We start from the raw sequence: 19694 nt of genomic DNA, 5'->3' as shown, positions 1-19694 counted from the left end.
AAGCAAATTTTAAGACATTTCAGTAACTACCAACAGCACTACAGTACACTATGCTCTTAATGAAGAGTTGAATCAAAAAATTAAAAAAACATGTTTAGTGTACAGTTTTAGAAGGCTGGGGAAATACACTTCATTTCAGAAAATTTTCTGACTGAAAAATAGTGAAAGAAAAGAAAGGGCTTAAAAATAGCTAACCAATGATCAGAAAAAATAGGAATTCAACTACTCTTATACCTATAGTAACAAGATAGGATTCTCACCTCTAATATATTTTACACTTCATATAATATAGTATAAATAAGTCATTTTTACTACCTAAAGAGACTTCTCCCATTTACATTGTACAGTTCTATGAACCATGATTTGTTTTTCTGTCATGGATAAAGTACTTTAAGAATCAAAACATCAAAGCCTGAGTTTTACTTACATATGAAAATACTAATATCCTATTCTCCAAGATTAAATACAGTTTTTGGTAAAATGTGTATTTTAAGTTTCTGGGAACTGCTAATTCATATATAGTATACATTCATAGTATTTTTCTAATATGGTATACATTCATAGTAATTCTCTTATAGAAGGTCTATTTTATCTCACTAAGCTATAAAGACCTTTTTAATAATAATTAAAGTTAATTAATTTACTGCAGGCTTCTAGAACTGCAATTGCTTTAGAATGTCTAATCACACACAACTTTTAGAAATGATTAGAAAACCATGGGTCTCTGTATTTATTAAACTGAATCACCTGGCAGTAAAATTCAGTTAAGGCTCTTGGCATTGGTGAAACTTCTTCCCACTCAGACCTGCTGCTGTGGTAGACTTGAACTTCATCTGTGATTTCATCTGGTGCATAATCACCACCTAATATATAAATTTTATCTTCAATTCCAACTGCACCTGCATTGAAGCCTGCACATTCAAAAGATCCTTCACCCTTCCAAACACAAGTATCTGGACAAAAACTATAAACCTTGTAAGTGGAAAGGTCACATATATAGAGTGTACAGTTTACTGGGACAGCTTTAATTAGTGTTGCATGAAAAAACTGCCCAAACTCTGCTACTAGTTCAGACCACTGATCAGTTGTAGCATTGTAGTTGAAAAAGCAATCAAGTGATGGGTTAAAAGCATCTGTAATTTCTACCTCTGATCCAAGAACATAAATTACATTTTGGCATGCACTTGCTTCAGGATAGTATATGCCCCTGGGTAATGGGCTAACAGACACCCATTCTTTGGAAAGAGGATTGTAAGATTCAACAGCTAAGAGACTTTTAATGTCCTGAGATCCTCTAGTTTTTCCACCTATGACATATAATTTATTGAGAGCCATAACTGATGTATGCATGGTTCTTGGTGTTTTCATAGTTGATACCAGGAAAAAATCATTTTTGACTGGACAGTAGCACCAGGTTTGATCAGTGGCATCATGATATGATTCTGCAATATGAAGCCGAACTGTTCTACAACATGGCCCTTTGCAACCACCTGTCAAGAATATTTTCTCCCCATAACTAGACAGACTAGATCCTGGCAAATCAATCAGGTGTGACTGTGGCAGTATCTTCCATGAGTCACTTTTAATATTATAGCAAAACGTATATTGAGCTTCTCCATTTTCCTCAGTTTTGTGAACAAATATGTATTTTTCAGTTGTGGATGGTCGAGCATCAGGGAAAAGTCCACCAGAACCTTGCACACACTTAATTGCATCCATGATTATATCAAAACAGTTTGTGCTTTTGAGTAAACACTCTTCATTGAGTAGACAATCTTGAAGTGTCTCCTCAGATAATTGACATAATCTTACTTTTTTAATCAAATAAGGCAGATGTTTTTGCCTTGATTCTAAGTTATGTTTAGTCCAACTAAGGACAACTTTCAGTACAGTTTCTTCTTCAGGAACATTTAATTCATCTGATTCCAAACACTTTTGCAGTACTCCAAAATTCATCTCTAAGAAATCACTGGATTTAAATAATAAAGAAAAGTGATGTTGTACAAAGTATAAAGCATGGTCAAACAAACGGGCAGAGCCATAGCTATCTGATATAGATAATAATTGTAAACAATTGACAAGATTAATACTTTTTATTAAAAAGTCACTGCAAGCTTTGGATAGGAAGGAAACTTGAAGAAATGATGACAACTGGAAGAACATTTCCACATTATCATCTGTTATCTTTGTTTTTCCAGTATAGGCATAATCAAGAAATGCTTTTACTGCTTTGGAGGACAAATTAGTAATGGTAACACTTCCACCATCTCTTTCTTTCATGTTTACTTCAAACATAGCCCTGCAAAAATGAAGAACACAGAAGAACAAATAAACAGGAATATTTTATTCCAAGACAATTTTCAATATGACCTTAAAGAGGTTTCCTTCACTCTTAGGTTGATATAAAATAAATTTACAAAATACATTTTTAAAGCATTCTAATAAATTAATATCTATAATAGACACCATATTATTTATCTGTAAAATACATATATTATACAATATCACACTGAAAAAAAATATAGATTACAGCTAAGCCATAGCAATGAATCCAAAGGCTATAAAAAGATTCAAATTTTGTGTCTGATTTGATGTTCTTATATATTATTCATAAAATTGGGGTAAAATCTAATGGCTGAATTTATCTACCTATGGATTAATTTAGTATGAACTCTGCAGGTGATAACTAAAATTACTTAAAATACAGGATAAACTTACATATACATTATCCCCATCTGGTAATGTTTATACCACTCTAAGAAATTGGGAACATTTTTGGCTCATTTTAAGCAAAAATATAAATTATTTGGAAATGTTTAGGCAGGAAACTAAGAATATTTCATGACTGGCTTTGGTAAGAACAATATTGCCATCCATCCTTAATTAACTTTATATCCAGAGTTACTAACGTTTACACTTTAAATAAACCCATTAAGATGGTTTTCAGTAGAACTGCAAATAAAAATTAAGATTAAAGAGGAAAGGGCTACAACAAAGAACAAAGATTGCCAGTTGAACATTCATTATGACTAAAGATCATCTGACTTTGGGCCCGGTTTAACACTGGTTTGTTTTTGCACCAGTATTGTCCAGAATACCTTTGTGAGCAGTGCCCAAGTACTCTGCAGGCATGCTTAGTTGGTTAGCACGTTAAACTCTTTTCAACTGCACGGACTGTAGCCCACCAGGCTCCTCTGTCCATGGGATTTCCCAGGTAAGAATACTGGGGTGGGTTGCCATTTCTTCCTCCAGTGTTTCTTCCCAACCCAGGTTTCAAACCCACATATCCAGCATTGTAGGTGGATTCTTTACCATCTGAGCTATGAGGGAAGCCCCCAAGTAGTACTGGGGGAAAATAAATTTCATTATTAAAGTCTATTCTAGAGAGTAACTAAAGCTACTAAAGAAACACTAGAGTCCACCTGAAAAATATGAGGAGGCTTCCAAATACAGAACACTCCTTAGGAAAAGGATGATAAAGCCCCTTTCTAATAGGGATATTCAATACTTCTTAATATAATAACAAATAAACATGGTTACAAAAATTTATACATGTTCCACATTGTGCAGGATATTTCAAAAATGTGATCAACTTAGAAACATTAACCTGTGGTGATAATCATATTAGATTATTAAGATATCTATATTCAGTTTAGGAGAAGGGGACGACAAAGGATGAGATGGCTGGATGGCATCACTGACTCAATGGACCAAGTCTGAGTGAACTCTGGGAGTTGGTGATGGACAGGGAGGCCTGGCGTGCTGCGATTCATGGGGTCGCAAAGAGTCGGACACGACTGAACAACTGAACTGAACTGAACTGATAGTCACTTTAAGGTAATAGTAAGAGCATGGCCTCTAGGACAGGGCTGCCTTAACTGTGTGACCTTGGGGAGCTAACAACTTAATCATACTTCAAATTCTTCTGAAAATGAGGATACTAGTAGTACCTATGCCACCGAGTTATGAGAGGAACAACTAAGTTAACTGATGCAAAATATTAGCTGTTATCAGAGTAGGAAATGGCAACCCAGTCTAGTATTCTTGCCTGAAAAACTCCATGGACAGAGGAGCCTGGCGAGCTACAGCCCATGGGGTTGCATTGCAACTGAGCTCATTAGCTGTTACTATCATTTTAAGGAAAACAAGTTTTCTAAAATTGTATGCATTTCTAATTTACCATCAGCTTCCACACTGTCTCTGAGAAGACGTGTAATATCACATTTCTATACTTCATCCTATTCATCTTTAAAGTATTCAGTTAACTTCTATCTCAAATTTGCTGTGTTATCATAACTGGTTATACAATACTGTGCTTCCTTTTGAATCTTGTCTCCAGGGACTTTACATTTCAATCATAATTTTCATTTTCCAAAAACATTATAAAAGGCATTTACCATCCACTGTGTACTTTTCTGCTATTTTTAATTTTATATACCCCAATATTCCTGTAAGTTTATACCCAATACTCCAGTGAGTTTGATCATAACACAAAATTATGAATTAGTGGCCTTATCTACAAGAGTGTAAACTATATAGACCTTCTAACTACATTTGTATGCATTTTTAAGTGAACTATATACTCATTTAGTAAAATATTATATATCATAAAAGATTCAGGTCATTATAAAATTGTCATTTGTTTTACTTCAGAACAGTTACAAATTTTTAAAAACACTATTTCAACAGTTCTTTTGTAAAATTGAAAACAGATCCCTAAAAAGCTAAGCAGTAGGCATAATTCCAACATAAAGAGTAGAGGACTGCCAATTCAAATGCTCACATGAATTTCTTATTTTGTTAACATGAAAACTTTATAAGGAAATAAGACTGCATGTTCATACCAAATTATTTCCATTTTTTGGCTAGATTTGGAAATAATTTCAGCTAAAAAAAATTCAGCTAATGATAATATTAATAAATAATACTAAATTCAGCTTAATAACAATTTAATTCAACAATAATAACTGAAAGCAGTGGACACTAATCAATTGTTGTTATTTAGTCTCTAGTGTCTAACTCATTGCAACCCCATGGACCATAGCCCACCAGGCTCTTCTGTCCATGGGATTTCCCAGGCAGGAATACTAGAGTGGGTTGCCATTTCCTTTTCCACGGGATCTTCCTGACTGTGAGATTGAACCTGCCTCTCTTGCACTGGCAGGTGGATTCTTTACCACCAAGACACCAGGGAAGACTGACCTAATCATTACATAAATGTTATTTCATTCAACTCTCATTAATGACTTTATGAGCTAGGTCCTATTTGTCTTATCCTAATTTTTTACAAATAAAGAAACTGAAGCATAAAGAGAAACTGAAGCATAAAGTTTAGTCTAATAAGTGGTGGAGCTAGAATTTAGATTTAGGGCATGTGCATAAAGAGGCCAAATACTTACCTATTATACTATACTGCTTCCTCTAGTGAAGAGGTGAAATGAAGGATAAGGGAACAAAAAAGAGTTCCTTGGAAGAAAAACTGAATTCAAAGGGAGGTGGAAGAAACTAGTGGAATCTGAAACTGGGAGAGCATAAGGCCAGTTAGGGCCCCAGTGGAGGCTGAAGAATAACAACTTAGGTTACCTGAGAGAAGAAATGAAAATAATACATGAAGACATATAGTCTACTTAGGCAAAAAGCTAGTAAAAGGTGTAGTTCCCCTTGTCCTCAGTAAACTGTGACGTAGCACTGAGCCACTGCTCTCAAATTCAAAGCAGGAAACCCTAGAGAAACTGGTGTTTAGTGACTTTCACTGGTGGTCGAGTGGATAAGACTCTACGCTTCCAGTGCATGGGGCACGGTTTGATCCCTCATCAGGGAATGAAGATACCACATGCCACATAGGAGAGTCAAAAAAAAAAAAAAAAAAAGGTGTTTAGTGAGTACTAGATATCAATAAACTTGCTGAATGAAGTGCAACCTATAAGATTTAATCTTGAGCAATAAGGGTATGGTTTAATTATATGTTGGTAGTAAAACAAGAATTAAATTAAGGATTAAAACCAGTATAAGTTAACTTGTATCTAGATGTTTTTATATCTTATATCTTGCTCTTTTTTTTAAGTTTGTTAGAGATTTAAACTCTGCTTACTTAGAATTGCTTCTAAAACTGAACTTAATGCAAAATACTGCAATTAGGATTTAAGTTTATTAAAGTATGACTAGGAGGCCTGAAGATCAGGATGTCAGCAAGAGAAGTTTGCCTGTCTGATGAATAGGTCTCACAGGTATTATCTTCACACAGTTACCACAATACTAAGGTAATGTGTCTGACCCTTAACCATGAAGAATCAGAAACCCACTGTCATAGTGGATTCTAACAGTGTTATGACTTGTGCATTCCTTGGAGGATGATCTACTTGGGGAACTGAATTATACTCAGAATTAGAATCAAAACAAGTTGAGGGCTCCCAGAAATGGCTGTGGAAGTACTTTTCCCCACTTTAGGATGATCCAGGCTAAAGAGAAGAGAAACTCTCTGCATTAGAGTACCTCTTCCCTGGACAATCCGTGGAATACAACCCATATCCAAGATGTATTTTTTTCTCAGATGCCTCATTTTCTTTGAGCTTGGCTTCCATTTCTGCTCAGTCTATCCTTTTCTCTTTTGCCAAATTATACAGTGCAGGGGACCTACCAAACAAAACTGACCCCACATCAAAACAACTTTTTTTTTTTCCAGAACAATAAGGACTAATGTTCAACTTTGGGAAATCCTAGCCTGGGAAGACTTGAGGTTCAAAAAAGGTATTCTTATATTTTCATATTTAAAAAATCATTAGTTAATCTAGGTTCTAAGTATCTCTTTTTAAGTATTAAAGATTACTATTCCATGCTCTGTAGGGGAAAAATTGAGTTACAGTCATAAAAATAACTTAATTACTGGTATCATAAAATCTGAGGAATAGACAGACAAGGTAAAAGTACCTGAAAAAGTCACTGCATGCTGCTAACACACAACGATGACATGGGATTATTTCATCTTTCATGATTATTTTGAAATCATAAAAGATATTTTGTTCTCGAAAATTCTGTAGTATACTTAAGATTCTCTGTCCATGATCTTCTGACACAAGGAAGTTGTTTTTCTTCTCAGATGGAATTCCATTACATGAGCCTTTTTGATTGAAATCATATGAATTATCCATAGCCACTTCTATCTGTTCTTAGAACTAGAAGGAAAAAAAAAAAATCACTGATGTAGCAGAATCTTAATGAATTTTCAGATCTAAAATTCGCCCTTAGTGTAAATCACAAAAAATGCTCACTAAAAACAATCAAAATGGTAAATCTTGTCCCACACACTTGTTTTCATGACATTTAACAGTAAATTCCTTTTAAATTTTTATAAATATTGAGCTCACGGAAATAAAAATGTTATTTATGAATAAAGTTTGAGGCTGTATAACTGCATTAAATAGTACAATTATGAACTGTATTAAAAACTGACATAGAACCTGACTACATGTCTAGTCTTGTTACATGTAAGTGGTATCACTTTTATAAGCAGGTATCATTTGAATATCTATCCAACACACCCCTCTCTACTCCCATCCTTTTCTTCTGGTAGCAAACCAGATGTTAAACTGTTGATATTGAAGCACTGGTATGTGTCTTCTGGGATCACACTTTTAAAAAACAACTGGTTGAAAAAGAAAAGGGTGTTAAATTAACTGGTTACGGCCTTTAGCAAGGAAGGAAAAGTCAACATTGGTTCAAGCTGTCCTATTGCAAAGTAGGAAAGCCTTTTAAGTGAGGTCAGAAATCCAAGACAGTTGAAGGCCAGATTAACTGACTTTCCCAAACTGCAAATTTAGTTTTGAGCATTAAAGTTTATACCACAAAAATCAAGAAAGCAGGAAACAGAAAGACAGTAAGACTGCGATCTAGGTGAGTCACAGAAATAGGAAACCTTGATTCCTTAGCATACTTCTGTTCCGGTTATTTACTGCTTTGCAAATCACCCCAAAACTTAGTGGTTTAAGACAACTTAGTCTCTCACGGTTCTGCAGGGTTAGATGGAGCTTCTTATTTGCAGGCTTTCATATGGTCAGTCACGTGGCAGCTCACCTGAAGGCCTGATTAACCTGGGTGAGAGGTCCAGTATGATTTCCTCATTCACATCTCCTTCAGATGGGATGGACTGCTAGAACAGACAGAGCTCTCTCCCTGTCTTGATGCACTCTATCCATCAGATCAGTTCAGTCGCTCAGTAGTGTCTGACTTTGCTATCCCATGAATCGCAGCACGCCAGGCCTCCCTGTCCATCACCAACTCCTGGAGTTCACTCAAACCCATGTCCATCGAGTTGGTGATGCCATCCAGCCATCTCATCCTCTGTCGTCCCCTTGTCATCCTGCCCCCAATCCCTCCCAGCATCAGTCTTTTCCAATGAGTCAACACTTCGCAGGAGGTGGCCAAAGCAATACTTCTTCATAGCATGGCAGTCTCAGGGTAGCTAGACTTCTTACATGGTAGCTGTGTTCTAGAGGAGGAGTTTCAAGCCCAGGTGAAAGCTAAACGATGGAGAAGCAGTCTGAATTGTCCTACAACATCAATCAAAGCTTCATTCTAAGACTGAGACAATCATCTCTGTGTTATCCAAAATAGTAAGCATGAGCCATGTATACCAATTTAAACTATTTAAAATTAAATAAAACTTAAAAGTTTAGTTCCGGAGGAGCATAAAGATGGAGGAGGAATAGGACGGGAAGACCACTTTCTCCCTCACAAATTCCTCAAAAGAACATTTCAACGCTGAGCAAACTCCACAAAACAACTTCTGTAGGCTGGCAGAGGACATCAGGCAACCAGAAAAGCAGACCATTGTCTTCAAAAACAGGTAGGAAAAAATATAAAAGACGAAAAAGGAGACAAAGGAGGTGGGAAGGGAGCTCCGTCCCGGGAAGGGAAGCCCGTCCCGGGAAGGGAATTTTAAGAAGAGAGGTTTCCAAACACCAGGAAACACTCTCCCTGCCGAGTCTGTGGCGAGTCTTGGAAACACAGAGGGCAACATAACAGGAAGGGAAAATAAAGAAATAATTAAAACCAAGAGATTACAAGCCCAACAGTAACTCCCCCAGCGGAAAAGCAGCACAAGACGCCTGCATCCGCCATTGGGAAGTGGGGGCAGGGCAGGGACGCGCGGGAGGCGCGGGCTGCAGTGCTTTGTAAGAATCGGGCAGGAACGCCCCACGCGCAACCAGAACGATCTAACTTGCGCTAGCAAACCAGACTGTGAGATAGCTACCGCACGAAAAGCTCGAACATAAGACACCGCCAGGACTGAGCACAGAACAAAGGACGGAACGGAAAAAGCCGGCTGCAGACCATCCCCCGCCGGGGACAGGCAGCAAGAGCCGTAAGGACTGGAAAGGGGCAATTGCAGACCCGGAGAGACTTTACTTACCTAACTGCAAAGCAGGCTTCTTTGCTAAGACTTCTGGGGGTGCTGGACAGTCACAATCTGCCTCACGGGGGACGCCAGCGGTCCACCCAGAAAGCTGAGCAGCAGCGGCAGAAAAGGTGACAAGCCGCGGCGATCACGCTCGCCAAACTCCTGAGCTACTCGGACCTGGGAAGGGCACAAAGCGCAGTCCCAGCCGAATCTGTGCCTCTGAGGGCTGCCTGAGCGCCAAACGTGAACGGCTTGGACCGGGGAAGTGCACGCAGCCTAGGGCCGGCCCCAGACGGTTCCCGGCTGTGCATCGTAGAGCCAGAGCGGTTTGTGCGCCACGAGAAGGGACAGGTCAAGCGGGGCTGAGACACTGTGAGCACACGACAGTACTATTTGTTTGCAGCATCCCCCCTCCCCACAGCACGACTGAACTAGTGAGCCTGAAAAACCAGCAAACGGAAGAAGTTAAACAAGGAACCACCTTGGAAGTGATCCCACACGGCCCAAAACATCAGAGAAGGGCCAGATATATTTTTACTATTTTTAAAATCATTCCTTTTTTTTTTTCTTTTTTTTTCTAACTTTTTTTTAATTGTTAAGTGTTCTATTTCTCCTCTAATTTTTATTACTATAACCTAATATTACTATTAAAAAAAAAGACTTTTTTTTTTTTTTTAAAGGCAAACACCATATATAGCCTTTGGATGGTTGTTGGTGGGTTTTTTTTGTTTGTTTGTTTTGTTTTGTTTTGTTTGTTTGTTTTTTTAATAATTCTTATTTTTTTTTCTCTTTCTTTCTTTCCTCCTTTTTTCTTCTGCTTCTTTTTTTAATATTGTATTTTTGAAAATCCAACCTCTACTCTAGATTTCTAACCTTTGCTCTTAGGTTTTTGTTGTCAATTTTGTTCATTTAAAAACCCAAACTTCACTACCCAAGTTTACCTGAGAGCGAGATTACTGGCTTGAGCACTCTCTTCTCCTTTGGACTCTCCTTTTTCTCCACCAGGTGGCCTCTGTCTCTTTTCTCCCCCATCTCTTCTCTATCCAACTCTGTGAATCTCTGTGTGTTCCAGACAGTGGAGAACACCTAAGGAACTGGTTACTGGCAGGATTTGCTCTCTCCTTCTCATTCCTCTCTCTTATCCTCCTGGTCACCTCTGTCTACTTCCTCCCTCTCCTCTTCCCCGTATAACTCCGTAAATACCTCTGAGCGGGCCAGACTATAGAGCGCACATAAGGAAGTGACTACTGGCTAGCTTGTTCTCTCCTCTTTTGATCTCACCGCATCTCATTCCAGTTACCTCTAACTACCCCCTCCATCTTCTCTTCTCCTTGTAACTCAGTGAACCTCTCTGAGTGTCCCTCAATGTGGAGAAACTTTTCATCTTTAACCTAGATGTTTTATCATCGGTGCTGTATAGATGGAGAAGTCTAGAGGCTACTGTAAAAACAAAACTGAAGACCAGAAGCAGGAGGCTTAAATCCAAAGCCTGAAAACATTAGAGAACTCTTGAATTCAGGGAACATTAAGCAATAGGAGCTCATCAAAGGCCTTCATACCTACACTGAAACCAAGCTCCACCCAAGGGCCAATAAGTTCCAAAACAAGACATATCACTCAAATTCTCCAGCAACACAGGAACACTCCCCTGAGCTTCAATATACAGGCAGCTCAAAATTATTCCAAAACCTTTGAGGTCTCATAACCCATTACTGGTCACTCCACCGCACTCCAGAGAGAAGAAACCCAGCTCCACCCACCAGAACTCCAACACAAGCCTCCCTAACCAGGAAACCTTGACAAGCCACTGATAGAACCCCACCCACAGTGAGGAAGCTCCATAATAAAGAGAACTCCACAAATTACCAGAATATAAAAAGACCACCCCAAACGCAGCAATATAACCAAGATGAAGAGACAGAGGAATACTCAGCAGGTAAAGGAACAGGAGAGTTGCCCACCAAACCAAACAAAAGAGGAAGAAGTAGGGAATCTACCTGAGAAGGAATTCCGAATATTGATAGTGAAAATGATCCAAAATCTTGAAATCAAAATGGAATCACAGATAAATAGCCTAGAGACAAGGATTGAGAAGATGCAAGAAAGGTTTAACAAGGACCTAGAAGAAATAAAAAAGAGTCAAAATATAATGAATAACGCAATAAATGAGATCAGAAACACTCTGGAGGCAACAAATAGTAGAATAACGGAGGCAGAAGATAGTGAAATAGAAGATAGAATGGTAGAAATAAATGAATCAGAGAGGAAACAAGAAAAACGAATTAAAAGAAACGAGGACAATCTCAGAGACCTCCAGGACAATATGAAACGCTCCAACATTCGAATTAAAGGAGTCCCAGAAGAAGAAGACAGAAAGAAAGATCATGAGAAAATCCTTGAGGAGATAATAGTTGAAAACTTCCCTAAAATGGGGAAGGAAATAATCACCCAAGTCCAAGAAACACAGAGAGTTCCAAATAGGATAAACCCAAGGCGAAACACCCCAAGACACATATTAATTAAATTAACAAAGATCAAACACAAAGAACAAATATTAAAAGCAGCAAGGGAAAAACAACAAATAACACACAAGGGGATTCCCATAAGGATAACAGCTGATCTTTCAATAGAAACTCTTCAGGCCAGGAGGGAATGGTAAGACATACTTAAAGTGATGAAAGACAATAACCTACAGCCCAGATTACTGTACCCAGCAAGGATCTCATTCAAATACGAAGGAGAATTCAAAAGCTTTACAGACAAGCAAAAGCTGAGAGAATTCAGCACCACCAAACCAGCTCTCCAACAGATTCTAAAGGATATTCTCTAGACAAGAAACACGAAAAGGGTGTATAAACCCGAACCCAAAACAATAAAGTAAATGGTAACGGGATCATACTTATCAATAATTACCTTAAACGTAAATGGGTTGAACGCCCCAACCAAAAGGCAAAGACTGGCCGAATGGATACAAAAACAAGACCCCTCTATATGCTGCTTACAAGAGACCCACCTCAAAACAAGGGACACATACAGACTGAAAGTGAAGGGCTGGAAAAAGATATACCACGCAAATAGAGACCAAAAGAAAGCAGGAGTGGCAATACTCATATCTGATAAAATAGACTTTAAAACAAACGCTGTGAAAAGAGACAAAGAAGGCCATTACATAATGATCAAAGGATCAATCCAAGAAGAAGATATAACAATTATAAATATATATGCACCCAATATAGGAGCACCGCAATATGTAAGACAAATGCTAACAAGTATGAAAGGGGAAATCAACAATAACACAATAATAGTGGGAGACTTTAATACCCCACTCACTCCTATGGACAGATCAACTAAACAGAAAATTAACAAAAAAACGCAAACTTTAAATGATACATTAGATCAATTAGACCTAATTGATATCTATAGGACATTTCACCCCAAAACAATGAATTTCACCTTTTTTTCAAGTGCTCATGGAACCTTCTCCAGGATAGATCACATCCTGGGCCATAAATCTAAACTTGATAAATTCAAAAAAATCGAAATCATTCCAAGCATCTTTTCTGACCATAATGCATTAAGATTAGATCTCAATTACAGGAGAAAAACTACTAAAAATTCCAACATATGGAGGTGAACAACACACTTCTGAATAACCAACAAATCACAGAAGAAATCAAAACGTAATCAAAATATGCATAGAAACTAATGAAAATGAAAACACAACAACCCAAAACCTGTGGGACAGTATAAAAGCAGTGCTAAGAGGACAGTTCATAGCAATTCAGGCATACCTCAAGAAACAAGAAAAAAGTCAAATAAATAACCTAACTCTACAACTAAAGCAACTAGAAAAGGAAGAATTGGAGAACCCCAGAGTTAGTAGAAGGAAAGAAATCTTAAAAATTAGGGCAGAAATAAATGCAAAAGAAACAAAAAAGACCATAGCAAAAATCAACAAGGCCAAAAGCTGGTTCTTTGATAGGATAAATAAAATTGACAGACCACTAGCCAGACTCATCAAGAAGCAAAGAGAGAAAAATCAAATCAATAAAATTAGAAATGAAAATGGAGAGATCACAACAGACAACACAGAAATACAAAGGATCATAAGAGACTACTATCAGCAGTTGTATGCCAATAAAATGGACAACGTGGAAGAAATGGACAAATTCTTAGAAAAGTACAATTTTCCAAAACTGAACCAGGAAGAAATAGAAAATCTTAACAGACCCATCACAAGCACAGAAATTGAAACTGTAATCAGAAATCTTCCAGCAAACAAAAGCCCAGGTCCAGACGGCTTCACAGCTGAATTCTACCAAAAATTTCGAGAAGAGCGAACACCTATCCTACTCAAACTCTTCCAGAAAAGGTAAACTTCCAAACTCATTCTATGAGGCCACCATCACCCTAATACCAAAACCTGACAAAGATGTCACAAAAAAAGAAAACTACAGGCCAATATCACTGATGAACATTGATGCAAAAATCCTCAACAAAATTCTAGCAATCAGAATACAACAACACATTAAAAAGATCATACACCATGACCAAGTGGGCTTTATCCCAGGGATGCAAGGATTCTTCAATATCCGCAAATCAATCAATGTAATTCACCACATTAACAAATTGAAAAATGAAAACCATATGACTATCTCAATAGATGCAGAGAAGGCCTTTGACAAAATTCAACATCCATTTATGATAAAAACTCTCCAGAAAGCAGGAATAGAAGGAACATACCTCAACATAATAAAAGCTATATATGACAAACCCACAGCAAACATTATCCTCAATGGTGAAAAATTGAAAGCATTTCCCCTAAATTCAGGAACAAGACAAGGGTGTCCACTTTCACCGCTACTATTCAACATAGTTCTGGAAGTTTTGGCCACAGCAATCAGAGCTGAAAAAGAAATAAAAGGAATCCAAATTGGAAAAGAAGAAGTAAAACTCTCACTGTTTGCAGATGACATGATCCTCTACATGGAAAACCCTAAAGACTCCACCAGAAAATTACTAGAGCTCATCAATGAATATAGTAAAGTTGCAGGATATAAAATCAACAAACAGAAATCCCTTGCATTCCTATACACTAATAATGAGAAAGTAGAAAAAGAAATTAAGGAAACAATTCCATTCACCATTGCAACGAAAAGAATAAAATACTTAGGAATATATCTACCTAAAGAAACTAAAGACCTATATATAGAAAACTATAAAACACTGATGAAAGAAATCAAAGAGGACACTAATAGATGGAGAAATATACCATGTTCATGGGTCAGAAGAATCAATATAGTGAAAATGAGTATACTACCCAAAGCAATTTACAAATTCAATGCAATCCCTATCAAGCTGCCAGCCATATTTGTCACAGAACTAGAACAAATAATTTCAAGATTTGTATGGAAATACAAAAAACCTCAAATTGCCAAAGCAATCTTGAGAAAGAAGAATGGAACTGGAGGAATCAACTTGCCTGACTTCAGGCTCTACTACAAAGCCACAGTCATCAAAACAGCATGGTACTGGCACAAAGACAGACATATAGATCAATGGAACAAAATAGAAAGCCCAGAGATAAATCCTCACACATATGGACACCTTATCTTTGACAAAGGAGGCAAGAATATACAATGGAGTAAAGACAATCTCTTTAACAAGTGGTGCTGGGAAAACTGGTCAACCACTTGTAAAAGAATGAAACTAGATCACTTTCTAACACCGCACACAAAAATAAACTCAAAATGGATTAAAGATCTAAATGTAAGACCAGAAACTATAAAACTCCTAGAGGAGAACATAGGAAAAACACTCTCAGACATAAATCACAGCAGGATCCTCTATGATCCACCTCCCAGAATTCTGGAAATAAAAGCAAAAATAAACAAATGGGATCTAATTAAAATTAAAAGCTTCTGCACAACCAAGGAAACTATAAGCAAGGTGAAAAGACAGCCTTCTGAATGGGAGAAAATAATAGCAAATGAAGCAACTGACAAACAACTAATCTCAAAAATATACAAGCAACTCATGCAACTCAATTCCAGAAAAATAAACGACCCAATCAAAAAATGGGCCAAAGAACTAAATAGACATTTCTCCAAAGAAGACATACAGATGGCTAACAAACACATGAAAAGATGCTCAACATCACTCATTATCAGAGAAATGCAAATCAAAACCACAATGAGGTACCACTTCACACCAGTCAGAATGGCTGCGATCCAAAAATCTGCAAGCAATAAATGCTGGAGAGGGTGTGGAGAAAAGGGAACCCTCCTACACTGTTGGTGGGAATGCAAACTAGGACAGCCACTATGGAGAACAGTGTGGAGATTCCTTAAAAAATTGCAAATAGAACTACCTTATGACCCAGCAATCCCACTGCTGGGCATACACACCAAGGAAACCAGAATTGAAAGAGACACATGTACCCCAATGTTCATCGCAGCACTGTTTATAATAGCCAGGACATGGAAACAACCTAGATGTCCATCAGCAGATGAATGGATAAGAAAGCTTTGGTACATGTACACAATGGAGTATTACTCAGCCGTTAAAAAGAATTCATTTGAATCAGTTCTGATGAGATGGATGAAACTGGAGCCGATTATACAGAGTGAAGTAAGCCAGAAAGAAAAACACCAATACAGTATACTAACACATATATATGGAATTTAGAAAGATGGCAATGACGACCCTGTATGCAAGACAGGAAAAAAGACACAGCGGTGTATAACGGACTTTTGGACTCAGAGGGAGAGGGAGAGGGTGGGATGATTTGGGAGAATGGCATTCTATCATGTATACTATCATGTAAGAATTGAATTGCCAGTCTATGTCTGACGCAGGATACAGCATGCCTGGGGCTGGTGCATGGGGATGACCCACAGAGATGTTATGGGGAGGTGGGAGGGGGGTTCATGTTTGGGAACACATGTAAGAATTAAAGATTTTAAAATTAAATAAAAAAGAAAAATTTTAAAAAAAAGTTTAGCTCCTTGGTCTAGCCATATTTTAAGTAGTCCGTAGTTATATGTAATATGACGGTTACTTTTATGTGTCAACTTGATTGGGCCATGGGGGTACCCAGATATTTGGCTAAACATTGTATCTGGGTATGTCTGTGAAGGTGTTTTTGGATGAGACTAACATCTGAATCAGCAGACTGAGGAAAGCAGGTTGCTTTACTTAATGTGAGTGGAACTCACTGAATCCATTAAAGGCCTGCAAAGAACAAAAGGTCCAGTAACAGAATTTTTTCTCTCTGCCAGACTGTCTTTAAGTTGGAGGATCAGACTTTTCCTTCCTTTGGACTAAAACTTGGATTACAACTTTACTGCTAGTTTTACTACTAGGACCAGTTTTCTGATGTTCAGAATACCTAGCTTCCATAAGCATACAAGCTAACTCTACAGAGTAAATCAATCTATCTTCCCTCCAATTGGCTCTGTTTTTCTGGAGAACACTAATACATGTGGCTAATGGTTACTGCAGTGTACTGTATTATACAGCAAATAAGGAGTATTTTCATCATCATAGAAAGTTACTGACTAGCATAAATCAAATAGGTAGAGATGAAAAAAGGGAAACTTTCAAAAACAGTATCTTTAAGGGTATAAAAAATGGATGCCCCTTTCTGCAGATTTAGGTACGGGATCATGACATATCATAAACTGAGGATTCCTGTAGTAAATTTCCATTTTCACTTCTCTGCCTGCTACATATGCTTTAATATATTGCCAGTATGCAAAGAGTTTCAAATTGGATTACAGGTCTTGGGAAGTAGAATTGTTTCTGATTCTGACAGCATGCCTCACTTTCTGTGTGCCTCACAGATTCGATGTTATTACCAAATGTTATAAATCTGAATTTAGGAAAATTCCAAAATGGCCACTTACAAGCTGAAATATACAGTAATGTTGAGAAATAGCTCGGGAAAAAAAACATATTGAAGGAATGGCTCTAAATGTGAGTGTACAATAGTTACAGTTTTACTCTAGCCAGGTCAAAGTTTTGTTTCCCAGTTGCTATTGTTTTCTCTCTGATCTCCATATCTTAGAATCTTACTGGTGTCGGTTCAGTTCAGTTCAGACGCTCAGTCGTGTCTGACTCTTTGCGACCCCATGAATCGCAGCACACCAGGCCTCCCTGTCCATCACCAACTCCCGGAGTACACCCAAACCCATGTCCATCGAGTCTGTGATGCCATCCAGCCATCTCATCCTCTGTCATCCCCTTCTCCTCCTGCCCCCAATCCCTCCCACCATCAGAGTCTTTTCCAATGAGTCAACTCTTTGCATGAGGTGGCCAAAGTACTGGAGTTTCAGTTTTAGCCTCATTCCTTCCAAAGAAATCCCAGGGTTGATCTCCTTCACAACAGACTGGTTGGATCTCCTTGCAGTCCAAGGGACTCTCAAGAGTCTTCTCCAACACCACACTTCAAAAGCATCAATTCTTCAGCACTCAGCCTTCCTCACAGTCCAACTCTAACATCCACACATGACCACAGGAAAAACCATAGCCTTGACTAGATGGACCTTAGTCGGCAAAGTAATGTCTGCTTTCGAATATACTATCTAGGTTGGTCCTTTCCTTCAAAGGAGTAAGCGTCTTTTAATTTCATGGCTGCAGTCACCATCTGCAGTGATTTTGGAACCCCCCAAAAATAAAGTCTGACACTGTTTGCACTATTTCCCCATCTATTTCCCATGAAGTGATGGAACCGATGTCATGATCTTCGTTTTCTGAATGTTGAGCTTTAAGCCAACCTTTTCACTCCTCTCTTTCACTTTCATCAAGAGGCTTTTAAGTTCCTCTTCACTTTCTGCCATAAGAGTGGTGTCACCTGCATATCTGAGGTTATTGATATTTCTCCTGGCAATCTTGATTCCAGCTTGTGTTTCTTCCAGTCCAGCATTTCTCATGATGTACTCTGCATATAAGTTAAATAAGCAAGGTGACAATATACAGCCTTGACGTACTCCTTTTCCTATTTGGAATCAGTCTGTTGTTCCATGTTACTGGTTTCAAATTTATAAGATCAAACAAAGCAGATGCAAGACATACAATATGAAGGAACAAATGGTGAATTTGTTCTGCCACTCTCCTTTAGAGAGATGCTACAGGCATCTGATGGAACTTCAGTTGCTGACATATCATGAAAAAAAAAATCACAAGAAGGGAGAGAAAGAAGGTCAAGTATCACTCATATTCATCATCAGCAACCACATCTATTCTGTGAGACAGTATCTCAAACTGTTTCTCTAACGTAGCCCATGGACCACCAAAGGTCCCTAAAACCCTCTCAGGAATCTGTGAAGTTAAAACTATTTTCATACAAACATTAAGTAGTTGCTTTTCTCACTATTCTGACACTTCCACTGATGGTACAAAAGAAATGTGAATGAAATTGCTACCATCTAGGAATACACCTATTTATTGTATTCTTCACCCCAAGCACTCGGAAGGGGGAAAAGTCAACTTCACTTAAAACTGTCCTTAGTGAAGTGCTAAAAATTCTGGATTTTATTAAAGCTTGCTCCTTAAGGATACATCTTTTTAATTCCATGTGACAAAATGGGAAGCCCATATAGAGCACTTCTGCTACGTGCCCAAGAACTATGCCATCTTGAGGAAAAGCACAGATGCAGCCACCATTTATACAGAATGTCAAAGGACAGACACACTCTGGCTATTCTATCTTGCGTATTTGGCAGATAAACTCAAAAGTGAAGGAAGTGAGCCTGCCATTTTGAGGAAAAGAACTGAGACTATTTGTTGCCAATAAAATTGAGCTCACATACAAATAAACGCAAAGAATGAAGTGTCATAAAAGGAGAAAGATAATAAAAAGATTGGGTTCCAAAGAAACGTAAGACAGAAAAGTTGTATTAGAGTTCTTCATAGAAAAAGAACCAATAGGCTATATATTTGGCTATAAGCCTATTTGTTATATATATAACTACTGTTATACGTGTGATATCTGTGTGGGTTGTATGTGTATATGTATATGAGTGTATGTAAATATAGTATATATGTGTATCAGTACAGTTGCTCAGTCGTGTCCGACTCTTTGCGACCCCATGAATCGCAGCACGCCAGGCCTCCCTGTCCATCACCAACTCTCAGAGTTTACCCAAACTCATGTCCATCAAGTTGGTGATGCCATTTAGCCATGTCATCCTCTGTCGTCCCCTTCTCCTCCTGCCTCCAATCCCTCCCAGCATCAGAGTCCTTTCCAATTAGTCAACTCTTTGTATGAAGTGGCCAAAGTATTGGAGTTTCAGCT

At 38.0% G+C, this 19694-nt stretch overlaps 1 protein-coding gene across 2 annotated transcripts in view; it reads right to left on the bottom strand.

Moving 5' to 3' along the window:
* Positions 1–696: 696 nt before the first annotated feature.
* Positions 697–19694, bottom strand: part of KBTBD3 (kelch repeat and BTB domain containing 3) — a 73335-nt gene continuing 54337 nt past the window's right edge. For both annotated transcript variants that reach the window (XM_068989226.1, XM_068989225.1), the window contains exons 2-3: positions 6928–7172; positions 697–2299 (exon numbers count right to left, since the gene is read on the bottom strand). In XM_068989226.1, the coding sequence (XP_068845327.1) occupies positions 697–2299; positions 6928–7148 (1824 nt within the window). In that variant the 5' untranslated portion in view covers positions 7149–7172. The remainder of the gene's footprint in view (positions 2300–6927; positions 7173–19694) is intronic.

Source organism: Capricornis sumatraensis, chromosome 16 (genome assembly GCF_032405125.1).
Source record: "Capricornis sumatraensis isolate serow.1 chromosome 16, serow.2, whole genome shotgun sequence".
Classification (NCBI taxonomy): Eukaryota; Metazoa; Chordata; class Mammalia; order Artiodactyla; family Bovidae; genus Capricornis; species Capricornis sumatraensis.
This window is presented reverse-complemented; position numbering and strand designations above follow the sequence as displayed.